The sequence below is a fragment of the Rhea pennata genome, chromosome 3 (genome assembly GCF_028389875.1).
Source record: "Rhea pennata isolate bPtePen1 chromosome 3, bPtePen1.pri, whole genome shotgun sequence".
Classification (NCBI taxonomy): Eukaryota; Metazoa; Chordata; class Aves; order Rheiformes; family Rheidae; genus Rhea; species Rhea pennata.
The window spans coordinates 3,275,759-3,301,486 of record NC_084665.1 but is presented as its reverse complement, the minus strand read 5'-3'; the positions used below and the strand labels follow the sequence as shown (position 1 = coordinate 3,301,486).

General features: G+C 52.4%; 3 protein-coding genes across 8 annotated transcripts in view; 1 reads left to right on the top strand and 2 right to left on the bottom strand.

Annotated features, from left to right (window-relative positions):
- Positions 1 to 100: 100 nt before the first annotated feature.
- KLHDC3 (kelch domain containing 3) lies at positions 101 to 20,972 on the bottom strand. Of its 6 annotated transcripts, none has more exons than XM_062571371.1 (11): positions 20,899 to 20,968; positions 14,733 to 14,979; positions 12,212 to 12,388; positions 9,765 to 9,880; positions 8,229 to 8,300; positions 7,787 to 8,000; positions 7,408 to 7,494; positions 6,095 to 6,203; positions 1,035 to 1,108; positions 802 to 880; positions 101 to 678 (listed from the first exon to the last, which is right to left on the bottom strand). In XM_062571371.1, the coding sequence occupies exons 2-11, from the start codon at positions 14,884 to 14,886 to the stop codon at positions 612 to 614; spliced, it is 1,149 nt and encodes a 382-aa protein (XP_062427355.1). In that variant the 5' UTR covers positions 14,887 to 14,979; positions 20,899 to 20,968; the 3' UTR covers positions 101 to 611. The 6 variants fall into 6 exon arrangements, 5 of the variants coding, with proteins under 5 accessions (XP_062427355.1, XP_062427357.1, XP_062427356.1 ...); XM_062571373.1 differs by lacking the exon at positions 20,899 to 20,968 and adding an exon at positions 20,244 to 20,265; XM_062571372.1 differs by lacking the exon at positions 20,899 to 20,968 and adding an exon at positions 20,117 to 20,199.
- On the top strand, positions 20,592 to 22,376 carry MEA1 (male-enhanced antigen 1). The gene is given in 5 exon segments (XM_062571198.1): positions 20,592 to 20,653; positions 20,978 to 21,081; positions 21,084 to 21,391; positions 21,479 to 21,593; positions 21,695 to 22,376. Coding segments are annotated over 5 exon segments (828 nt in total). The 3' UTR covers positions 21,934 to 22,376.
- The window catches only part of PPP2R5D (protein phosphatase 2 regulatory subunit B'delta), a 32,359-nt gene continuing 28,889 nt past the window's right edge, over positions 22,259 to 25,728 (bottom strand). The window contains exon 16 of the mRNA XM_062571367.1: positions 22,259 to 25,550. Coding sequence (XP_062427351.1) covers positions 25,413 to 25,550 — 138 coding nt within the window. The 3' untranslated portion in view covers positions 22,259 to 25,412. The remainder of the gene's footprint in view (positions 25,551 to 25,728) is intronic.

Sequence of the window (25,728 nt, the reverse complement as noted above, 5' to 3'; positions counted from 1 at the left end):
GGCACAGGTCCTACCCGCCGCCCCCCTCCCTTGCACCCACCCCGCTCCGCAGACACCCTGGCTGCTCCCCGCTGGGACACACAGAGCAGCGTCAACCCGCGCCTGGCCTCACTGTTTATAAAACCCCTCCCAAGCTGCTGGTTTACACGCAGAACCAGGCAGAGGAGCGGCGGCTTGGCTCGGTCCGGTGCCAGGGCAGCCCCCCACTCTCCCGAGGCAGCGCAGGAAGAGTTCGTAGCCCGAGGGCCAAGCCCAGGGCTGCAGCCGGCGCCGGGAGTCCGTTCAGGCCCTCGGAGCGTGGCAGGCAACAGGGGCAGCAGAGCCGCAGTTCTCCGCGCAAGGGGAGGGAACGCGAGAGGCCCCGAGGCCGGCATGGATTGAGGGGGTTCACAATCGCCGCGCTGGGACCAGCTGCTTTCTTCCCTGGAGCCTGTGCGTCCGTGCTGCCGGAGGTGTGACCCGGGCGGAGGGAGGCCTGGCGAGGGCAGGACGAACAGAGCTCACGCACGTTCCTTGCTCAAAGGGGCTAAAAATTCATGCAGGCAGTAGAACAAGAGATCAGTGTGCGGAGGGGCGAGGGTAGGGGCGGCAGGCAGAGGGACGAGCCAGCTTCAGCCCTGCGAGGAGACGATGGGGCGGCTGATGGTGCTGTTGGTTGTCATGGCTGCGAGCTCCCATCTGCAACACATCGACAGGGCACGCTGAGGGGAAGTGCGACCCCAGCTCTGCCCCGAAGCGCTGTGCCAGGGCCGCAATGCCCCGAGGGCAGGGGGCACCCGAAGGCGCCTGGCACCCCAGTACCTGATGTCGTGGGGAAGGCAAGACTGGTCCAGGCTGTACTGAATCACTGCTAGCTTGCACAACGTCTTTAGACTGGGACCTGCGGAAAGAAGGCGCAGTCAGTGGCAGCGATCCTCGTCTAGGATCTGCGGGGGGACCCCGGCACCCTAGGTCCCCTGTGCTCCATCGTGAGGCCTGCTCGCAAGCACGCCTCCCGGCAGGAGGCGCGACCCGTGCAGGCAGCGCTCACGTACTGAAGTCGAGGATGTAGAGATCCGAGTGATCCATCAGGTCAAATTCATCGCCCATTCCCTCCTCTGGAGACGGGCTGCAGGAGCCAAGCAAAGCTTGTCAGTCACTGCCAAAACATTCGTACCCCAATTGCATCCCTTGGGGCTCCCCGAGGGCTGAGAAAGTCCAGAACTTGCCCACCCCACATCTGGGCCTCTCACACCCTTCGCCTCCTCCTCCCAACAGCACCCAAAGCCATCACTCACCCAGCTACCCGCAGTGTAGAAGACAGGGCTGTGCTGAGCACCGGGCGCCTGGCTAGCCAGCTCCGGCATTTGGGCAGAGACACGCACCTCCTCTGCCCCAAGCCACGGCAGGGAACGGGGGAGCCATCTCCACCTCACGCAAGCCCCCCCGACGACTCTATAGCTGCAAGCTCTTCTCCCAGCCCAGAGCTGCCTCTGCTGCTTTCCTGCCCTCCAAGCACTTTCCCCTCTGCAGGGAACACCCCTCTTCCCAGCTTGCAACCTTTGCTTGTTATCATCCCTGCAGCTTGTTTCACACCCCTCCTTCCCCAGGTACCTCCCGTACTGCTCTCCACCATCTGAGCAGCCCTGAGGCCTTCCCTAGGCCCGTAGCACCCATCCTCTGGGCATGGGCAGGGTGCTGGCAAACCCTCTCTTTCCCAGGACTGGAGCACCAGCAGCTACCAGAGCTGAGGCTTGTTTCCAGCAAGAGCACAAGTGCAGGGCTCTCTCTGCTCAGCAATTTCAGCAGATCTTACTCCTCCAAAGAGCTGCCTCCGCTCCCCTCAGAGAGGCAAAGCCGAATCCCAGGGTCCCAAGAGGAGGAGTGAGGGATGCTACAGCTGCTCCCACGTGCAGATACACTTGCACAGGCATCTATCCAAACATGCTGCTCCATGTGCAACAAGCAGGGCCCACTGGCTGCCCCACACCAGTGTCCAATGCTGCCTGCCATCACGAGACAGTTCAGAGCTGTGCTGGCATCCAGTGAAGCCAGTGGGAAAAGCTGGGGGCCGCAGAAGGCCTCTCTGCAAGGCTCTGCAGCTGTGCTGCAAGGCCAGAGGGCAGGGGAGCCATGGCCTGTCTCCATGTCTCCAGAGATGTTGGCAGCACCAACAAGTAGCCACTGGCCATCCAGGCTTACAGTCCCTGGAGAAGCAACAAGAGCAGCCATATGTTGCAGGCAACACGGCTCAGCTCTGCCTGCCCACACCTCAGCTCTTGCTTCCCAAGGCTGTGCAACATTCACGGGCTGCCTCAGGCAGCATGTTACTCATGAGTAATGCCATGGAAACCCGTGAGCTAGATTCTTACGCCTGCAAGCTCTTGGGAGCACTGATGCTGCTGAGGACAGAGCAGGCAAACACTGCCACACTGCTCCAGCACCGCAGCGTGCAGGAATGCAATAAGCTGAGCACCTTTCTTTTGGGACTGTATGGAAGGTGCTTTCCAGGAGCTCAACATTTTCTGCAGAAGAGTGAAGGCTGCAGTTGACAATTAGCATCCACGGAGGTCTCCTCTTGGTTCAGCAGCGGCAGGTTCTTCCCCTCTTTGTCTGCACTAGCTGCACATACGCACTGGGTTAACACAAAGTCTCTAGCAAAAACCCGCAGCTTGGCAGCCTGCGGCCAGGAGAACGTCCTATTTTACCGTGTTCCTCCAATTACGGCATTTACCATGTTCCTCCAATTACGGCATTTACCGTGTTCCTCCAATTACAGCAGCAGCTTCGGGGTCCTGCTGCAGGATTGGAAGGCAAGTCCGTGCCAAGTCCGACAGCACAGCATTCAGATAAAAGCAGTTCTGCCCAGCCACACAGCATTCATCACTCCGGTGTTCACATGGTTAAGATGTGCTGCAGTTATTTCAGATGGGCCATTGAGTCATTGAGAGAGAAACGTGGAGAAAGCAGCTAGGAAACATCCACGCGGCAGTGCAAGTGCAGACGTTCTCCGTTCAACCGCAGGCTCCAGCCACAGCTCCCTGGTTGCGCCAACAGGCCATGCTGCAACGGGGACTAAGCGAGTCCCTGTTTTCAGGGGACTGAGTGAGCGTCAGATCCTGATCTGCGGGACTGTCGCTCTAAGCCAGCCCCAATTTGTTGATGCTCCCATCTGAGGTTGGTGCTGCGATGCCAGAGGGGAGCGGTCGTTTCAGGCGTTCCCAGGGAACAGGCAGCCTCATCTCTAAGGTCCCCTGCAGTCTTGGCGGGTGGTGGGAGGAGAGTGGTCGAAGCCACATAGCAGCCTGATCAGTGCTCTGAGCGCAGGCAGAGCAGCCTGTGCTGGGACAGCAGCGCCTGGCCCAAGGGAAAACTCTTCTGTGGTTGACAGTTGTTCGGAGAGTTTAACAGAAAGGAAAGGCATTTCAAGCCCCACTTCAGTCTGCAACAAGGAAGTTCAACGTGTCTTTCCTGCCTAGCTGGGAGCTTGTGCTGCGACGTCTCATCCCAGTGTCACTTGCTTCCCAAGCTTCACATCTCACCAGGACACGAGATGGTACCACCCTCGCCAGTTCTTGTAATGCCAGTTCAAACTACGGGGCACAGCTCACCGCTGGCAAAAGAGACCTGTTACAGATGGATCCAATCTGCCTGAGTACAGGCAAGAGCCCTTTCAATTCTACCGTGTGTGCTTACCATGCCCCCACCTAATCTTCTCACATCCACGTCACAGTCCCTACGGTATCTTTTATCTTTCAAAAGGAAGCCAGCAGGCACCAGGTCTGGAGCGTTATCACGAAACCGCAAGCAGCCAGGGAAAGCCTGGAGTTCAAGGCCAGGAGAGCTGCAGCTCCCGAGACAGCAGGGTGCTGAGCACCCCTTGCCAGCCAGATCCCAGCAAAATTGCCCACTCCTGCTCAGCAGCAGCTCAAAAGTGCTGGTAAAGGATCTTGGGCCCTTCACTGAGCACCCAATGAGAGCCCCTGTCCCCTCACCAGAGCCGGGTATTTCTGAGCATTATCAGGCAATGTGAAACCTCAAGGCAAACCTGGGTCAAAATGTGCTCAGCTAAATTCTGTTTTTCTGTACTCCATCTCCCCACGGCTCTTCCTTGGGGAGGGATCTCTGCATCCTGTAGTATTGGTGGGTTTTGGAGAAAAAGAGGACGTAGCTAATGAGTCATTAGCTCATGACTCATTAATGAGTCCTGGTCACTTCAGACAGAAGTGACAAGATTGCTGCTAGCCCCCCTCCTTTAGAGGGGGCACAGATGGGGCAGAAAGAGTGGGCTCTAGGTAGGAATACAAAGGAAACGAAGCATTTGGATGCTCCAGCAACAGGCACCCTGCAAAAGCACCTCTGAACCCCCTGAGGGGAGGCAGGATACAAGAGGGTTTTGCCAGTCCTTTCCCCAGAGCAGCTGCGCCTGCTGGCTTATCCACCAAGCAATCCCACTGAATCCCCTGCGCTGGGATCTCTCCCCGCCCCCCGGCCCAGGCCGGGGTGAGAGAACGCAGGTCAGGAGGCAGACCACAGGGAGTTCTCCATTTCAACGACTTCCTGGAAAACTTCTTATCTCACCAGGCAGCTCCAGAACACACCTGATAACCATTACAGGAAGCGAGCACAGCCCCCACTCCCACCTCCCCCTTCCCCAGCCTGCAAGACTCTCCCTGAAGTCCAAGCAAGCCACTTTCCTGGCTGCCAGCAGCTCTTCTTATCCCAAGCTGGTGCCGATGAACTGTTCTACGAGAGACTTGAGCCTGGACATTAAAGAGCATGTTGAATGTTGAAGTGTTTGGGGGCAGCAGATGCTGCGAACACTGCTGTGTTGCCTGGCAGAGGCAGACAGCGCTCCGGAAAACTGCTCCTGAATTTGCCGTTGTTTGTTAGCATTTCTTAGGGTGCCTAGGTTTGATATCAGGGCTCAGCTGCTGCTGTAACAAAATCAGCACCATCTACCAAAGACTGTAACATTCAAGAGCTTCCAGAGCTGCCTTCAAGTCCTGCCAAGCCTTCTACCGTACAGAGCAACACCCAGTATCTGTTGAGGAGACTGGATAAACTCTGTACCTCTGAGTTCTTCACCCATGCTCTGAGCACTTCCTCGTGTCCATACAAGCCTCCTGTTATTGCTTCTCCCTCCCAGTACTCCTTTGGCTTGATGGCATCCCATCACCCACTGGTGTGGCAGCTGTCCACCTGATGGACTCCCTGTCTTGTCCCCTGCCTGCCTTCAAAGAGGTCCCCCAAAAGCCACCACCAGGGACCCAGGAAAAGCCTTCCCAAAGGTTTCTGAGCCATTTGGAGGCTTGAAAGCATTCAGATGTTTACACGAGGCAGATGCCAGCAAAAAGACCTGTGCTCCAGAACTGTAATGCATCATTTCAGACAGAGAGCAGAGAGGGTGTGCTGCTGATGGGCCCCTTCCTTTCTTTTCACAGCTGTTAAGGCTCTTGGCAACATCCAGCTGTTCTGCATCCTGACAATACCACTTCCAGTGTTTGACAGCTAAATCCTTAACACCAGGTCTCCTTTGTGAAAGGAAATTTCACTAAGGAAAGCTGGCAGAGAAGGGAACACTGCCTTGGTACATGGAAGGGCTCCTTAAACTGCTCCCAGCCAAACTGACACCCCTCTGCAGCTTCATAGATGCACTTGCCAGCAAAAGAAGAGTGATACTGCAAGGAGAAGCCCAGGCAGCATGTAGTGGAGGTAAATGAATCTGAGATCTGCTGCAGCAGAGCAGACTGTCCTTCTGCAGCAGAATGCTGCTTCCCCACTGCCCCTCCAGACCTCTTTCACAGAAAGCTTGGCCACAGAATTGCACAACCCCTCCTGAACAGGATGTTACACACTACTGCCCCTACTTGTTGTAAAAGAAGGCTTGTCACCAGGTACTTAACAAACTAGCAGGACATCTTCAGTCTTCCAGTTTTTCCAGAGGAATCCTGATCTGTGTCATTTCTGCTGGATACTTGTAAGGTGGAGAGACAGTTGCCCCATGGCTCTAAAGTGATGCTGACTATAGTATGAGACAGCACGGAAAGAAATTGAACTGAAGGGCATGAAAAACCCTTTTACAGAGCCACTCTAAAGGCCTCGCACTACTCACCTGGTGCCTCCAAAGAGAATGATTTTGTCCCCAACTCTGCAGCAGCACTGCCGACGTCGAGGACATGGGCCTTTCCCCTTGGGCTCAATCTTCCTCCAAGAAAAAGAAACTAAGGGGGGAAAAACGCACCAGCTTCTTGTGAAAGCCTGGCTGAGACTCAGGTATAGGCAGGTTACGGATTTAAACAAAGCACACAAAAAGCAGAGGCCCATGCCCTACAGCCACCAAGTGGCCAACATCCACCTTTCCTGTCCGCTACCTCTTTTTGCTGTGTTGGCAAAACAATATGATTCTACAGAGTGCTCCCAAAATGTCACACGAGATGCCAGGCACAGCTCTCAGAGCTCTGCCTGCTGTGACGGGAGTAGTTCTCCCCTTCATCCGCTGCAACACGCCTAGGTTTTCTGCTTACAGCGCCCGAACACCAGGCAGCTGGCTCGGGGAGCCATGCAAGGGGTGAAGCTCCAGGAGCAGGCGGGCAGGCTCCCTTGCCAGCTCTGCGAGGAGACCCAGGGATCCAGCTCCATCTGTCGGCAGCCAAAGAAAACACAGAATATCCCCTCCTTGGGGGAGTATGGGAAGTTGAACAAGGTGGAGAAGATACCAAGAAGATACCTTGCCATGGAGAAGTCCACTCTCCATGGCAAGGACTTTGAAGGATGATTAAGCTATACTATGCAGCATTGAAATCTCCAGGAGCTCAGCCACTAGACCACAGATCAGCTAGGGGAACAGCAGATTGGCTGCTCTCAGATAACCACATAATGCTTTTATAAGATTTCATTACACAAAGCAGTCAGCAAACAAATAATTTTAACGGACTGCCAAAAATACCCAAGTATGGGAGGCACCAAACAGCTGGTAGCTCACTGATATTCAGGGCATCAGCTCAAGAACCACCATTTCTGCTGCACAGTTTGACCTCCTGGTACCCAGATAGTGTGGTGTGGGGATGCTAAAGCTCAGATTGAATGGTTTCTGCAACCATGGTCTCCGGGATCCCCTAGCCCCATTGCTTCTCTGTACCTTCTTTTCTATTAACACTTCTGCATATTTAAGAATGAGATCACTTTTTATTTAGGGGCATCTTTCAGTAATACTTCCTTTTCTGCTTTCTGACTGAGATTTGGAAACAGCACAAGAAAGAACCGGGGGGGGGGGGGCGGGTCTCAATCAAGTTCCTGTCAATGCTGTCAGAAGAGCCATTTCTCCCAAGCAGGCTCCTAGGCCCTCGTGGGATACACGCATCTGAGCGTCTACACACTTGAGAGCCTCAAGCACTATCAAGCACAGCAAGTTAAAAGCATAAATACCTGGATTGAATTTCCAGAGATCGTGGAAGTGTCTGTTCAGGCGCGCGTTGTAGCCACCAAATACATATAGCTCCCCATTGTAGCTGACTGTAGGGAGCAAGCACAGACATCAGTGTGCCACCCAGTGTAGAGCCCAGCTGATCCCTGTTCCAACATCAAATGCAAAGCAAAGGGGTGCTGGTCATCTCCCTTAGTTTACCACATCTTCACACGCGGGGCGAGGTGCAAGGCTTTGTGAGAGGCAGCAGCTTTCCACAACACCCAGGCTCGGCGTGTTCTTTGCCACCCCACATCTCCACCCAGTAGGCCAGACACCCCTTCTGCTGGGGCAAGGGAATTCCCTTCCACTGTCCACCTTTCTCAGCAGCTCCATACTCACAGGCTGAATGGCTCCTCCGGCCTTCAGGGAGCACTGGAGTGGGAGGGGAGTCCAGCCAGGAGTTTGTTTCTGTGTCAAATACTTTAATGCGGTTGCAGTAGATCTCATTGTTGGAATGAAATGGCCCAAACCGATCAGCTCTGCCACCGAACACATACATCTTTGTTCCAATGATGGTAGCCGAATGGAAGTCTCTCCAACGAGCTGGTGTACCCTGCAAAAACAGATTAAAATAGAACTAGAGAAAGCAGGCAGATTACCTAGGGAGAGGACGCATCTCTGTGAGGAAGTTGGAAGAGTGGCTGCCTGATCTTGGAGAACTCCTCCTCCTGCAGATCGCAGCCAAACAAGACAATCTGTGAGACAATGGTGGGCAGCTATCCCAGAGGGTGTCAGAGACAAGACTTCCCCCACAAATCAGAGTGAGAAAACAGACACTGACCTTGGCAGAGATTAAGGTCCACATCATGCTTGTGGTGTCCAATTTATGGATGTCATTAGAAAAGCAGTCAGCCTGGAAGAACAGCAGTGCAGCCTGGTCACCAAGGGACTGGGCAGCGTGGTCACCCCCAGCACCAGGAAAGAACGCTCTCCTAGCGACCTGGAGCATCCCTTTGGAGGCAGCACTTCCAGAGAGATGGGGTGCTAGCTCCAAAACATCAGGGTAAGCAGCACACTCATCACCTCACAAGGGGGAGGTGAAGCCCATTTCTCCTCAAAGCTGTCCCTTCTCTCTCTACAGCCTTCCAATTTATTCGATACTCACTTGTTATGACCAAGACTGAGTCCTACATGCAACACATGCATTCCCTGCAGTACCTGCCCCTATTCCATGCAGTGACAGAAGAAGGGAGCTGCATAACTGGACAGTCACAGCTGACTCTGCTAAGGCCACAAGATGAGAAGTAGAAGGGAGCTGAGATTACTCCTAGGTAATTAGCTCCCTCAAAATAAATACAGGTGGGGCTCTGAGGATCCCACAAAACTCATCTGTCTCTAGCAGCGCAGAAGGGCCTGCAGTCACAGACAGTGCAGCCTTCCACTCCTCCAGCCAGAGGAGATAGCACCAAGTTGGCTACAGGCTTGTTTGGTCTTGGTTAAGAAACAGATCATATTTGTACTGGTGCTGTAATCAAGACTATAGATTTGGCACTGCTATACCGCTCAGAAGAAGGAGAATAGCCCAGGGTCTGCCATAACAGAGCTCCAGCTTCCTTCCAGATAGACAGAGATGAGTTTGCACAGCTTTTATGGAGCCTGGTGATAGGCTGAAATTATATTTACCCACTTTTTAAGATCAGAGCATAAGGATTTGCTCCAAGGAGCATTAAGCACACTGATGGCTAGTGCAGGATGACCTTCAGCTCAAAGTACTCTTCTGTGGGAGGACAAGTAAGCATTTGCTGGAGGGGCTCAGCAAGATGTGAGAATAGGTACAAAACACAGGGAGCACGCACAGACCACGATCAAGACTCAAAGCAACACTGCAGATATTGGAAAGGGATTTTTCTGTCTCACTTCTCAGTCAGATTAAAATAAATAAATATATATATACACTTACATACTTTTATACTTACTATAATTATATATATATTTATCTTTATTTAAATTTGGCTGAGAATTGAGCCAGCAATCGCTCAAGCAGATACAGAAAGCATCCTCTAACCTGTTAGGTGGCTTACTTGCCAAGACACGGGCAAACATCTTTTGCCGCTAAGAATAAAATACATTGTTTTTGGGGAAAAAAAAACAATCAAAACAATAAAGCCACTAGTCTTTGTGGATCTACTTTCTCAACCATCTTTTCCACAAAACCAGGAGCCTAACCTGGATAATTTATGCCATAACTTTGCCAAGTTATAAAATGAAAGTAACTATAAATGCAAGCATATCCTTTTACCCTGCCTCTACTCATGTCTTGGATAAGAGCACCCTCTTTTCCAGGGATCTCCAAAGAACTGTCACAGACACTACTCACCAGCTGCTCGTAGCCTCCGAAGATAAACATGCTCTTTGCCAGGACACACGCTGAGTGCCCATCTCTTGCTCCTGGGACCGTTCCAGACACCTTTGGTGTGAACCATTTGTGCGTGTCTAAAACAGAACAGAAGGCAATGCTAAGGAAACACAATAGATGTGGGGATGGGGTAGCTCTTTACTACTCTTCGGGGGGCAAGGAAAACGCTGTTTCTGAGACAGAAATACATACACTCCTTCGTACAGAGCACATGCTTCTCCAGGCAGAGAGACTGCAAGCTTCTTCAAGTCAGGGCACCCAGCTAAGCCTCCTCAGAGCGGACACAGTGACAGAGGACCTTATTCTCAGGGCAAGACTGCTGACTCTGCCAAACCCCACAATAAACTCAAGTTTTAGGTGTGACTAGCACAGCACTGCTTGATTTATACTGAAGCTCTTGCAAAGCTTACTAGTGAGTCACTTTTCAGCTCTGCATTTACAGTTTCAATTACAATGAAGCAACGGCGTCAAGCGGCCCAAGTGACCTCACAGCTTGGAGACGCAAGGTAACTGACAGAGAAAAACAGCACTCTAAAACCTAGTCTGAGGTCATTCGGCCACTCATGTCAACAGAGCTACTGTCCACATCCTCACCTCTGGAGTTCCGCTCTCCCCATCCTATCTGCTCCTCTTGTTACGCTTTCATCTCCTCTTCAAGGGGAGCCTTCTCTGCTCTCCACCCTCTGCTGTTCACATTTGCCTGCCCTTCAGGCACTGCTCCCCACAAGTCTACACCAGCCAGATTCATCCCCTTACCCTACGTGCTCCAGCGACTGGCTTGATTTAGGAGAGAACTTTAAATCCAGCCAGAGCTGTTTTCCATGCAGGGCAACGTGGAACTAAGCCAGTGACTCACTGCCAAGCACAAACAGGCACCTGTCCCAGAAGCCCACAGAGAGGCACAGATAAGCCTCGAGACAGCAGGAGACATTTCCCTCTCCCCCGCCCTGCTCCATGAACGCGGCCAACAGCAATGCTTATTTCAGGAAGTGGCAAAGTTGGAGCCAAAGCAACATTCTCTGGGAGAGGATAACTTCTCTGAATTGGCCTCTGGCCACAGTTATCTACCTAAGCCCAGCTGGAACTGCACAAAAGGGCTTGCAAGGTCAACAGAATCCCTGGGCAGCCTGCGAGCAAGAAAGCTGTGATAGCTATTGAGTTCCCATCCATTACAGGACTGCTTTCAAGCCAAGTCACACGGTAACAGCAAGAGCTCAGCCAAGTATAATGTGTCAAATTAGATATGGAAAAGACCTCAACTTATGATCAGCACCTCCCTCCCCAGAGGACAAAGATGCCCTCAGCCAGGACTTCAAAGCCTGGTCTTGATCCTGATGAAACTCATACAGTGGAGCTTCCATCACAGCCAAAGGACTGCCAGTCTCACTTTCCAGGATTGGCAGGGGACAGGCACAGTGTGTACAAATAGCTGCGGAGGGTTTGGACCAGGACTGAAGTCTGGCTTTTCAGCTAATTTTCACTTAATGCTAAAGTGATCGACTTAGCAGGGACATCAGGCAGCTCCCACTGTAAAGCCCTTGTGCACACAGAGGTTTGCTGGTGGCTTCTCAGCTGCATGTGTCAGAGGGGGAAAAGAAAAATCCAGACAATTAACTGTGCCCAGAGAGCAGCTCCCAAGCAGCGAGATCTTTCCTAACAAGGAAAAGAACCCGTGGCCAAGCACTTCTACTGTAAGCCCAGCAAGTTTGTTCCTGGCTAGTATTTAGGTTGGACTTGCCTCTAGAATCCAGACGTAATCCTCCCTTCCCCTTTCCCAGTGCTCCCGTCCACCCAGTTTCTGTTCTCCCTAGATGTTTCAACAGCACAATGAAGAAGCCAACAGAAAGGCTCAAGGAGTTACCTTTCAGGTTTGTCTAACTTGGCTCATGCTTGCCTTAGTTTTTCCATTCTGTCTCTGACTGCTTCTGTATTTTATTCCTAACTCTGCTTCATTCTTACAGATAGAAGGGCCACCCTAGAGTCCTCAAGAGCTCCATCCCCTTCTTGTTGCAACCTTCAGCCACCATTAAGGAATAGTGTATCACAGAGAACGATAGCTTCAGTTGTAGTTACTATCAGAGAGACAACACAAAGCCAACAGAAAAATTAAAAGCCATTTGACTATGAGACAGGTTCCGTCATTTCTGTTCAAGGCTTTTAGAGAGACAAGTGTCCAGATCCACTGACCATCCTGTTCCTCTTTCAAACCTGCTGAACCAGCTAGGCACACTATGCCTCTCATGTTCTTGATAACACACCAATTTCTCTCCTGCCCCGTTTGCTCCAGACTACCACTTTGTAGAGACACTGAGTGATAGGACAGCAAGCTGGAGAGCAATGCAGTAGAACAGAGAGATGGCTTCATCAAGAGCAGCTGGGATAAGGAAGGGCAAGAAGTTGGAACTTACTGACATCAAAGGCATAGAGCACGTTGCAGGCTCCCTCAGTGTCATTGCGACCACCCCATATGTAGATGGTGTCATCTATGAGCACTGCTGAGTGCCCATACCTCATATAGGGCACCTCTCTCACATGGTCTCGGCTGTTTGTCCACACTGGAGGCAGCTTGATCCAACGCAGAGACACTAAAAGTAGAAGTTCAAGCTCATGTCAAATGTCAGCCTGATACACGTGCTCACAGGTCACAACTGATTAGGAACACTGTAGGAACAAGAGAGTGTTCACGAAAGCTTCTTTCATCTGCAACAAGGTACAGGAGAAGTATAAGTAAACAAAGCTGTGCCTGACCCTGAAAAACCGGTAGCCAACAAATATGGAAGCATAACCTTCCACAAGTCTGCTGTCACAGAGGAGATTAGAAGAAGCACCTGAGGGGTGAAGGACTGAACTGAACAGTCTTCTTTTTTTTTCATCAACTACACTGAAGAGACTTCCACTCTGGCTCATCCTAGAGAGTAGGTTGGGGAATACAGCACATTCAATTAAACAAAACAGAACACCCCTATCCAAAATGGAAAGAAAAGCACAGGGGTGATAACAAATGCAGAAACTAGTTTAAGTTGGTGACATTTCTGAAGAACAGACTCAAAGCTAGACAAACAGGCAGCCCAAGAGCAGTTCAGTGCAGCAGGCAAGGGAACACACTCAACGGTATCATTCAGCCTTGAGGCAGCATTCCTAGTAAAGCAACATGGTAGCACCCTAGAAACAAGGATTTATGTTGGTTTCTTCTTTTTTTAAACTCTAGACCCTTGCCCCCACCCACACCTCTAGTGTTAGACATCTCTCTGCTAACCTTGTGTTACTAATAGGAGTTTCTTGTGATCACAGGTTCTACTTCTTGGGAGCCTGTATGTCATTTTCAGTAGTAGCCAGAGCAGTCAACATGTATTACAGGATTTAACGACACTGCAAGTCACAGAAAGTATTACATGGCCATTACAAAACAGCACCCAGACACAATCCTTTGGCCATGCATACTGCTTCCAGTTTTATTTTCAACCAGGAGATAAAAAATATAACAGAAAATAGTTAGGCTGCAGTTGCCCTGAAATACCAAAAGAGCAAAAGGGGAAGGATCAGGCATTTTAAAAGGTGAGTGTCCATCACAGAGGCAAGAAGGCCACCGAGGAAGCACAGCCATGCTAAACTCAAGCTAGACAGTGTGTTTCCTACCTACAAGACAGTCCTGCTCTTTAGCTCATCGAATATGGCATCTTGGCCTTAGCGCTGAAACCTGACAGCGCTAGCTGAGTAAGGGTTTGGAAAGCCAAGTGTGACTGCAGCCCCATCCCTCCCAAGCAGTGGATGCAGTATCGTAACCCTTTAATGTTTGGGAGCAGTAAGAAGGGAGGAAGATGCAAGAGCGTTCCTTTGGGCACACTAATCACTATTTCTCCATGAGAGCTGTGCTCTACTGGCATGTTTTACAAGCTACGTTGCTCGCCTGTCCGGTCTGTGAGAAACTAGTCTCTCTGCCTATACCTGAGTATCTTCATCCGTGAGATCCTGAGTGTTGCTCCCCTCTGCAACGCAAGCAGATCATCTCAAAGGCTGCGTGCAAACCAACCACCTTATCCACTTCTGCATGAGTCACCATATTCTCCAAACCTCAGACCTAAAGCAGCGAATTCACCACATTCTACAAAGTAATTTCATCTACATCCCACCCAAGTGCTAGGAGAGCATTTAGGCATGCCATCCAAAAACTAGTTACTGGTTCTCTGCTTTTGTTCCTCTTAAGTTCATCTTCTCATCTGTTCAGTTGGACCCATCCAAGCACCTGCACAGTTTTTTTAGCCACCTGCCTAATTACAGGGAAGTGCTCCATCGACAGAGGACTCCAACTGGTTCCTGACACACTGGTTACCCTACAAAAATAACTCCAGCTCCAGCTGCTTTGCTGAGCCACACTGTGAATCTTCACAATATCTAGTGGCTAGCCATCACCAAAAGCAGCAGGCCTGCACCGTAACCACATGGCCCTGCCGCTTCCACCGTGCTAGCAGCAGTTGTCAGCTGCCACCACAGTGAAATGGCTCAGGAATTTAAACCTGAAGATTTGACTTGGCGTACTGGCAATTCCATGTTACCGGGAGGCTGAGCACAGTCATGCTACAAACCGGACACAGGAACTGATTCAACTAAATTTAGCTTCTCTTTGCAGTTTTGAGCCAGTACTCACCAACAAAAAGGGTGAAAAAAGCTGCTGACTCTGTGGTTGCTTCTGGTGAGCCTTTCCCATAGCAGTCTCCTGAACTACAGCCCCTCTGTGCCCTGTTCCTGAAGCTGAAAGCACAGGGCTGCACAACAGAGGAGGCTCCCATCGACGTGGTAAGTGTTTTGGAAATTAGTCAGACATGCGACAGAGTGTAACATCTCCCTCTCCAGCAGCAGTGGGCAAGAAAAGCTGCCAGCTGAGCCCAAGGAGCCATTCCATCATGCACCAAAAGGACGTAGCACTCTTACCTGCGTTAAAAACGTGAACATCAATCTGCCGTAGAGTCTCATAGTCTTCTCCAGAGCAATAGCCACCAAAGGAATACACCTTGTGCCCGACGGCCACAGCAGCGTGGTTCACCCTTCGAGGCCCACCTTCCAAGTGCACTGCCCACCGTAGCATTCCTCCCCGTGAGCCCACCAGCCTTCAGGGCCCCCGGTGCCACAGCCTCATGCTTCTCAGGCCACCATCATGCTGCACAGACGTCACCTGGCTCTGCAACAAAGATACATGCTAAAATAACACCATCCACCTCGAAGGTCTTCCTACTGCGAATGCCAGCTACAAAGGTCACATTGCTGTATCCTCACTCATCTACTTCCCCACCACAGATGGTTTTACTCTCCACTGGGGAAGGAAATGCAAAGAAGGTATTGTCACCCAAACAAGGCCAGCACTACTTGATATGAAGGTGCACTACAACACTAGCGTTCAGACTCATTGGTTTGAGCACCACGGTCCAGCTCAATTAAACATGAGAGAACAGAAACCCCCTGGTCTGGGGAAAAAGCTCTTCAGCAAGGATCAGAATAATTGCTCTTTCTCCCACTGCAAACTCAGGCGCAACAATGAACGTTTTGTAATATATTAACTGAGTTCAGAAACAGAAAAACTTCACAAGTCCAACAGATGGCTTGGGCCAGCTCTTGGAGAAGTCACCACTGCTGATTTTTGTGGAGGTGCTTCTTTGGATCTAAGGGAGTGGAGCACAGTCCTGCTCTGACACTTCTGAAAAAGCAGATCAGTCCAAGCTTTTAACAGTTTCCCTCCAGGTGAAAAACAGTCACTAAAAGCAAAGTCAGTGTTTCAGCCAGTCTTCAGAAAATTCCCTCTTTCACTGCTTGGTTCTAGTGCTTTGGAAGATATAGCTAATCATCCAATTTTCAAAACCGTTCAAGGGCTTCCAAACTATAGCAGTCAGTTCTCAGTGCAGAATGAAACTAAACCTGCCAGTAAACTTCTCTGTCAACCTTAACATCTGCAGAACACAAAGAAATTTGGGGATGCCTTAGAATGATGAAAATAAATACTTCTCCACATGCTTTCTCAAGGCAAGGCAAACTTTCCTCTTTTCTCAAGTTTCTGAAGCAGCTGGAGAGCAGCTTGCGCACCAGGAAAGGGTAGTGCCATGCTGCGCTGCTCCGCATGGAGGCACAGAGAAACCCCCCAGAGCTGTCAGGCTTTCCCCAGCCCACCAGCCAAGCAAAACCACAGCTTGCAACGCAGGCGACTGCACAACCCATCGCCAGGCTAAGCACGGTACAACGGCACGCTTTCTGGCCCAGCTGCCCACCCCCTTGTCACTTCCAACTCCACAACTGAGGAACAAAGCTGGAGGGACGTCTGAGTAGCAAGCATTGCATGGTCACATCAAACTTTTCTCCAGCAGAGCACAGGAACAGCCTCGCTTTGCTACAGGGGAATACTTGCCTGTACACCTAGAACTACTCCAAACTTCAGCTCTAGCAGTTCTCTTAAAAAAAAAAAAATTAAAATAAATTAAAGCCAGACAGCAACTCTTGTATAAGTCCTCCATAAAGCTACAAAACAGATGAGCTTCCATGGAGTCCAAAGTCACCTTTTAGGCTGTTTTAAAAGCTTCACATATTGCCATTTAAGTCTGGTTTTAGCCTCAATCATGAACTACCACCTGAAAAAAATATTACTTTCCAAAATCTACTTCCTGGTTAACTGATTTAGTAAGAGACCCTTCCATCAGTGTAAGTGGGCTTATTAGCGCAGTATCAATACTTTCAACATCTTTAAGACAGAGCCTGATCCAGGAAGGTTAATAGCATAAATTTAGCATTATTAATGAGCTTTCTGCTTGGTTCCTCCAGGAATAAAAGAGCATAATAGCACAGTTGGGCGGCCAGACGTTTTATGAAGAAGCTTGCCTTTATGCTAGAAAGGCCAGGAAAACTCTTCTCCACTCCTGGGAGCGCATTTGGAGACGTTTGCCCAAGGAATATGTTATTAGCAGGTCAGGATGTTCTTCCCTTCAGTTAATATATTGGTACCAGCAAGAGTTGGCTTTCCTGTCTGAACAGTTTCATAATTAAGACTAATGAGATGAATGCAGGAAATTACAGCTATACATCCTAAGAAGTTTATCTGGTCAGCAGAGATTCAAGCTCAAGCTCCTGTTTGTCACACTGTAGGAAACAATGTTTACACTGTAGCAACAATGTCACAACATTGTTTGCTACAATTATAGTCTTACACAAGGCCTAACTTGCTCTGAAAGCTTTTTCCACAGACAACCAACCTTTAAGGCAAAATAGTTTTATGGACTACCTGAGGTGGTAGGGGGGAATGATCATGTCTTTTAGTTAGCGTTTACACTTGAGATGTACCACCTTCATAATAAGCAGGAAAGAATTAATCAGGATATATATATGTGCATTTTTTTTTTACTGTGATTCAACAGACCCAGGGTACGCCTAAAAACTCACTTGCTTTATAAGAAAATAAAATAATCAGAAGTCAGACATATGAAATGATCTTTATAGGATCATACATTAAAGAATAAAACACAAGATTAAAGCAGCTGCTGTGAAAAGTTGCTCTTCTCCAGGAGCCACATTTCCAAGAGCAGTTTATAAAACCATCCAGCTAGACTCCATCTGCTGCTTCTGCCATGGGCCGCAACCCTACCCTAAAATTGTCACTATGCCCTCCTGCCTCTGCCAAGAGCCTGGGACACGTGTCCTTCCCTTCTCAGTCATGGCCAGGTTCACCTCTTCTCCTCCTTGCTCACCCCATGCTCGTGTTCCCACCAAGACCCTCCACTCTCCTCTGCATCCCGCTTTTTGCATCCTTCGTGCTTGCCCAGCCTCAGCCTCTCCCCTACCCTGCCTCTTCTGAAATCATGTGTTAGAGCCACCTCCTCTCCCCATTCCTCCTGTGATTCCACAGGAATTTATGAATTCCTCCGCACTACCTGCAAGCGCGAGTTAAGTTTTTTTGGGGGGGGAAATTCTTTACTTCCTGCCCTGTAACCCCATGTGTAGTTAAATTCCATTTCAGGAATTTGAGTCCCAGTATTAATTTATAGGATCTAAATGAGGACATAAATTTGCCCTTTTCCAACCTCTTTTCCATGACGACTTCCTAATAGGAAGCACCGATACAGCTCCTGTAAGCCAGCAGACCTCAAGAGTCCTTCAGCTTTAAAGATTACTCAGAGAAGAGCCTGTAGATGGGAAGGGGGGTGGGGAACAGTAAAACCAATATAATATAGTTAGGGAAAATCATTATATATTAAGTTTTGCAAAACATGTTCTGCATTTTCTCATTTCTGCCTCCTGCAATGAGGATTGAGGCTATAAACACAGAAGCCTCGACAAGAGAAACTGCACGAGAGAACCGAAGCGGGCTCAGCTGCCCGGTGCCTTTGCGCCCTGCATCACAAACCGAAGCAAAGGAGAGCTGCCGTTTGAGGTGCATCAAAGGAAGCGCTTTCACACGGAAGAAAAATTAAGCTTGAACCATTTAAGTCGCAGAAGCTCTCGCTACTTCTGCCAGCTCCTGGCAGGAAAGAGCTGTCCTTCACAGGGATTCTCGCAGATCCCGAGCTGCTCATATGTCCCGTTACTGAGCCCTGCTGAACGCGCCCCTCCACGCACATGGAGCTGCATCTCCATCAGAGCGGCTTTCGCGCTGCTTAAAGGTCCAAGGAATCTTCTGGGAGCCGCTGAGCCTGCCCCAGCTGGAATTGCACCCCAAAGCCCCCACGAACTATGGCAACATACCTGCAGGGAGGCCAAGCAGCTCCATCCAAATAAGCATAGGTTTCTTACAGGACGGGAAGCAGGATTTTTCTAGAGCAAATGAAACCGAGGAAACCACGCTCACCCATGTTCTGCTATCTGGGCATTCCCTCTCTCACCATAAACCAGGGATCTCCGGCTTTCCCCCGCCACTTCGAGCAGGGAGAAGAGGCGGCAAGACTTCAAGCGGGCTCGCAGGCAGAAGCGCAGGCTTCTGCTTGAGCCGCTGCTGGCTTTCACCGAGGCGCATATTGCCTCTTCGTGGCTCCAAAGACTAACATAACAGACCTTCCTGATTCCTTTTGCACTCAGGCAGACAGCAATCATGCAATATTCACGCTCTTCCTTTCCCCAGTTTGACAAGCACCTGCCCAGCACAGAACGCAGAGACGTTTGGGTTGACACCCTGTAAGTCCTGTCATTAGTTGCCAGCAGTAAGAACGGTTCTAAAAGCAGGTTGCACCTCACCTGCCATTGCAGAGTCCTTCCTTTGAAGTACCTGATGTTGACCATGGCTGGAAATAAAGTGGGCACAGCAAGGAGTTGTTTCTGTGCCACCAAGCACAGGCTGGTCAAATCAAAAGCACTCAAAAAAGAAACGTGAGAAGCCCTCCAGCCACTGTGCACAGTATCACGAAGCCCGGTACAGGCTTTCCAGGTAAGCAGTGCAAAAACAGCCACGCTGTGACCACTCTCTGCTGTCGCTATCAACCGCACTACCGCGGTCAGACGTAGCACCCAACCACAGGCAGAAGCTCCCCAGCCTGTGAGCTGGAGAAACATCCGCAGACATCCTTCAGCGCTTCCCTCATTCTTCATCAGTGCTGACATCCAGCAAAAGGAACGCAGCAGTTCACCCAGGACATTTCACTGCTATGCAAGAGGACAGCTAGACTTTAAGTCAGCTCTACGTTCTTCGAATATAGCGCCTACGAGGAACCACCCAATGCCACAGATAAAGCCCAGAACAACCCTCATTCAAACTGTCCCAGCTCGCGCCTTACACAAGTCTACTGATACAGCACACAGGCACCTAAAACCCTCCAGAAAACACATTCAACAATTTTCCACAAGAATACCTTCCAAACCTGTTGTGGTCACTGGAGCAAAGTGGCATAGATTGGGGAGAAAAAAAAAATAGTAGCTAGAGTTTTTCCAGTCAGAGATCTCTTTTTCAGCTGCTCTGCTGATTTGCTACGGACTTTCTATTTTCAAGCCTTACAATCAGCTACAAAATCATTTCAAAATAGGCGGCTACAGACAAGCTTCAAGCATGGAACCAGACCACAATCTTCGAACAAAACCTATGTTCTTGGACTCGCTTCTTTGTGCGAGGAGTTCACTGGGCTGGCTCCCTCTCCTACATCCAAAAAAGGAAACCTCAGCCGCTTCTAGAAGCTATTGGGATTAGCCTTGCTATGGAGAAGTTGCTCAATTCCCAGAGCAGGATAGAGACACCCCAGAGGAAGCAGACGGCATTTTCCAAGGCTGCGTCTTCATCACCCCCGGGACTGCTGCAGCACCCCGAGCGCAGCAGCCCTTGGCCTCCGTAAAAGCTGTGCGGGAGAACAGACCCCTACCGTGTGGCTGCCTCGCTCCTCTGACTCCCCAAAGGTGCCAGTCGCAAGGTTTAGCAGCACTTAAAATAGCCTGTGCAGCTCACGGCAGCCCATACAGACAGTTCTATTTCAAGCGCGCCCAACTTACTGTCAGAGGCAGCGTGAGGACGGCGCAATTTCTTCGCTCGCGCTTGACATTTACCCGACTGTCCGGCACTGCGACTCGCCCGCTCGGGCGCTCGCACCGTGGCCTCACGCCCGGGCCGCGCTAGAACAGCCACGGAGCTGGTGCGGGCCGACAGACCTCGCTCGGCGCCCTGGGGACCTCGAGCGCCGGAGCCCCGCTTCATCTCTGCGTTCCCTAGCTGCAGAGAGTGGTGCTGCCTCCGCTCGGCGTTTTTTTTCTCTATTTTGATTTTTTCTCCCTTTCCCCCCCCCCTTTTTCTGTGGGCCTCGAGCTCGCGTTTGGCGCGGAAGGCCGCCGCTTCCCCGCGGCATGCGCCTCGGCCTCTCCCCAGCCGCTGCTCGCTCTCGGGCTGACCCGGCAACGTCAAATAAGTAAATAAATAAATAATAACTGTTAAACCAGCCGAGCCCAGGTGGAAACCGAGGAAACCCGCAGGAGCGCGGGGAGGCGCCCGCGCATCGCAGGACGCGGGCCGGGCCGGGCCGGGCCAGGGGCAGCGGCGGGCGGCCGCGCCCAGGGCCTCTCCCCGCGCTGCAGCAGCCAGCGCGGCCCCGCGGCCCGCTCCGCCCCGCCGCGCCGGCCGGTCGCCCCCGCCCGCGGCCCCGCAGCCCGGTACCTGGCGGCGGGAAGGCGCCTCGGCAGCCGGGCTCCAACTGCCACGCGCGCGCGCGCGCGGGGCACGCTGGGACTTGTAGTTGCGCGGCCGCGCCAACGGCTGCGGCGGAGCGGGGGGTCCGCGGTGAGCGCCGCCATCCTCCCTTTGCCCCGCGGGACTACAACCCCCACAATGCCGTGCGGCGGCGCGGCACTTCCGGGAGGCGGGGCGGTGCCGCGCCCGGTGCATGGCGGTGGCGCAGAGCATGGGGCCGGAGCGCGTGTGCCCCGAGGAGCCGGGGCCGCCGGAGGCCCCCGACGGCGCGGCGGGCTGGAGCGGCGACGAGGAAGATGAGGAGGAAGATGAGGAGGAGGAGGAGAGCGGCGGCGGCGGCGGCTACTTGTACCAGCCGCTGAGCCAGGAAGCGGAGCAGGGCCCCGGCGAGCAGGTCCCGCCGGCCGCGGCGGCGCCGAGCCGCGCCGAGCCGGGCCCCGGCCTCCGGGAGCGGCTGCAGGTAGCGGGGCGGGCGGGCGGGCGGGCGGGGGCGGGCACAGGGTGCCCAGGGCCCCGGGGCACCGCGCTGGCTCCCTCCGTGCTGCAGATGCTGCGGCTGCACCTGCCCGACCCCCCGGCGGACAGCGAGGATGAGGAGGAGGAGGAGGAGGAAGGCGGCGCCGGCGCGCCGAGCAGCCGCAGCTCCATCCCCATGGACCCAGGTAGCGAGCGGCGTCTGCCCCCGGCCCCTTCCGCCCACCCCGCGCCCGCGGGGGCTCGGCCATTTGAGCTGCCGCCTCGTTCCTTGCCCTTGCGTCCGCAGAGCACGTGGAGCTGGTGAAGAGGACCATGGCCGGCGTGAAGCTGCCCAGCCTGGGCGTCCCGGCGTGGGCCAGCCACATCTCTGAGGAACAGTGGAAGGACGTGGTGCAGCGCGCGCTGCAAGCCCGGCACAGCCTCGGCACCCCCAGGCCCGAGCGAAGCCGCGGGACCGGGGCTGCTCCCTCCTGCCCTCCCCTCAGCCCCGCGCCCGCCGCCTTTCCTGGCACTGGGCCGCACTAGGACTTGCCAACAGCGACGGTACTGCTTCTCCCGTTGACGCTGTCCGCCTTCCCTTCCTGCTCCTCTTTGCAGCGCTGGCTGGCATGTAAGTCACTGTGGTGTCCTTGTATTGGCTTCCTGGTGCTCCTCCTTGGAGTAACTACACTGGTTTCCCTACCCCTGTGTGTGTGTGGAGGGAGGGGGCTCAGCTGGCTTCACCCGGATTGATGTGGCACAAACACGGGATCTTCCTCATGCTGTCAGTGCTGGAGAAGTCCTCTCCGCTCAGGCCCCTCCTAGCAGGACAAGCAGCTGTATTTTGGCACATCAGAGGTGGATTCCAGTGTGTCTTTCCAAGAGATTGGTTTTATTTAGTTCTGTACATACAGGGACATCTGTACAAAATCCAACACTTTCATACTATGTAATGCTCTACTGAAAATAAAGTACACCATATGCACATATGAACTGTAAGCAGCTTAATACTTGTGTCCAGGGGGTGAATGCAGTAGTTTTGCTTGTTCCCTCAGGAGGAGGGAGCCGTGTGAAGTGGAAGAGGCAGCTCCAGTTCTGTCCGTTTTGGTCGACGTGGGGAAAGGCATAGGCAGAAATGAGCACTAATGCTAGAAACCGAGTGTGGAGCAAGGGACAGCCCTAGCGTGGCAGACACAAGTCTGCATAATAAGCAGTATGTGTGGCAGAGAGGGTTAACACGCTTCCCCCCTCTTCTCACATGGTCCCCTTCTTAGATGTCCAGGACACTGGAATGAATAGGCAGCAAACTAATAGTAATGTTAAGGTACTAAGCATAAGTTCCCTGACCCAGAACAATATACACAAAGCTATGGGAACATCCAAGCTGTACAGCATGTAGTTGTGATCCATTACACTCCTGCCCCTGCACGTGGCACAAGCTCACTGCTATTCCTCTGGCCAGGGCAGGGGGCTGCAGGTGGAGACAGCCCATCTGAAGGACGGCAACTACCTCTGCGCTCCAGAAGTCTGCTCCTTATCGCAGGTGGAACAGCCCACAGCAGGGAAACACGACCGCTCTTAGCAGCGAGGGGGCTCTAGCGAGGGCGTGCGTGGGCCGTAGCACTCTTAAAAATGAGGTGGCAGCTTATAACACAATGCTAAGCAGACAGGTTGGAAAAACTCCATACTGCAAAGGGAAGAAACATCTTCTGCAGCCCCAAGCCTTGCTGCAGATGGCACTTGGCGATCTTTTGTCTCTGCTCTGCCCTAGAGACGTCTGCCACTCCTGTGTTTTGTCTGGAATTACCCAGTGCATGTCTACATGCTGTGCCAGGCATGAGGTAATTGATTGGCAGCTGACCATGAGCTCAGACTAATGTTCAAAATAAGCAATAACCTCCCTGAGGTGTTTCATAGATCTCCTGATGAGCTGGCCCACTGCACGCAGCAGAGGGGAAGCAGAGGCTTGGGTGATGCCTATGATTTCTCATATACTCACGCTTGCCAGCTGCTCCTAAGAGATGGTGGCATGCCTAACAGGCCAGACTGAAAGAAGCTCTGCTGAAAAGAGCTACACAGGGCTGAGGGTGGGTACAGGACACACAGAGGGGGAAAAAAAGCCACAACAGCTTAATTTGGGTTGAGGAAAAACAACTAAGAGCAGCAGGGCTGAAGAAACTGAAGAAAGGAAAGATACGCTGCACACCAGTGGTAAGATCACAGGGGAAGAATCTATGACCTGGGAAGCAGGCTGCTAGTGAGGACAAGGAGAAGACACACCAGGACCTTCGGCAGCATCCCACAATGCTGCAAAGCAGCAGTCAGACTAGCACTGGCCCCAAAAGCTCCCTAAACCACTGCAAATCCCTGCAGGCTTACACATCAAGAAAAGCAAGCATGGCAGGTGAGAAGCAAGGAAGGCTCCCTTCTCTCTTGCAAGCCAGCCTCTCTGAGGTGGCACCTCGGCCTGGGGCTGAAACCTGCACCACGAAAGGCAGGGGACAAAGCTCGAGAGCTGGATCACAGTAGCACCCAAGTGCTGCACAGGCCCCTGGGCTATCGGCAAGTACGTTCTAAAGGCTAAATGACCACAGCAAGTCCCCAGTGTGCCATGCGATAACTAACAAGGACTTTAGGCCACAGAGCAGGTGCCAAAGTAACAGGGCAACGCAAATTTTGCTCAGGGCACCTGCAGAAGCAATTCACTAGTAGCAGCTACCACTGATTGTAAAGAGGAGATGATTGAACACTCATAAATTCAGCCTGACCCCATGATGCCTATCTGTTACTTCCACTAACTTGCAGGAATTTCTTTAGCAGCACAAGCTTCCTAGAAACTCCAGCCACCGTAGAGCTAAGGCATGGATGGGACACAGTGACAAAGGGAGGTCTGCAGGAGTATTTGAATTGAGCACATAGAGGAAGAAAGCAAAAGTCAAGTTAATTCTGGGCCTATGACTACCAAGATGCTGGGGCGGAAACAACTCAGCAAGGAGCAACACAAACAGCTGAAGGAAATCATTTTCCCACAGAAGAGCTTCTAAGGCTGCTCTAAGGGGAGAGAAGCAATAGTACGTAGTGCTTACACCCAGTTTCCCCAGGGGTGGCAAAGCACAGACCCCCCCCCCACTCCACAGACAGGGGAACAGAACAGGGGACTGGAGGCAAAAGAAAGGTGGAAGTGAACATCTCTTCTGTAGGTGAGACTCTCCAACTGCACACCACCACCCCAAGGGAGGGCGGTGGGACAGCGGAGCCCTCACAGGCTCCTTCTGCCACACATTCCTGCCCTGAACCCAGCCCGACCTCCGATCGTCGCTGGGCTTGGCTGTGCAGGCAGCACTGCGGAAGGCAGGACTGAGACGCGTGCACGGGGCTCGCAGCAGCGCACCGAGCTGCACGCGGCCTCTCTGGCTGGCACACCTGGACCAGGCAGCAGGGACGGGGTGTGTGGCACCTTCCTCCGGCAGGCCAAGTTGGCCAGCCAGGCTCTTCGCAGTCAGCGAGATGAATCGCGCCGTGGTTCTGCCTAGCTCAGGCACCCCTCAGACACGAGCTGCAGAGGGGCCCAGCTCTCCCTGCCGTTTACAGAGGTAGCTGAGAGCAGCTCCCGGCACCCACGTTAGGTCACCCTCCTGCCAGCAGAGGTAGAGGAGCAGCTCCTCCCTGCCGGGCAGCAAGGCTCTGGTCCCCGGGCACAGCAAGAACTGGGCAGGGGCTGGAAATGAAGTGACTCCTGCCTGGGCTAATGCAATCACAGGCCAGGCAGGCTCCCTTCACGTACACACAAAAAGTGGAGAAGCAAGAGGGAGGAGGAGAAGCGGGAGGACATGGCAGTGGTAAGAGAGAAGGGACAACGTAAAACCAGATCTACTCTTTGGGGGAGGGGGGGAAATGCAGATGGAGTGGAGGATAGGCACAGCTCACCATGTTCATTCCTTAGTTATACATGAGAACCGAGTGCGTTTCTGTGACCCCTGGGGGGAAGGGATGGGGCAGAGCTTCCCGTGCCAGCTCCTAACCCGTCAGAGAGCCTCCTGGCTTGAGGTGAGGAACTCTTCTGCTCTCTTGTGGGCCTCCAGGGCTTTTATAGTGTAGACGTCCTGAGGAAGCTCCGATTTCCGGCGCAGCAAAACCTTCTCCTTCTTTATGTCTTTCAGCATCTACAAACAAACCAAAGGAATCAGGGACCAGCCACAGATCTCTGCAGCCCTGCACAGCCTGAGCTGCCCCAGCCTGACTCCAGCTGCTCCCAGTTACGCAGGGGCATGCTGCAGAACAGGCTGGGAGCCACACTCAAGCTACTTGGACAGAGAGAAAAGCCCTGCTCACATTTCTTCC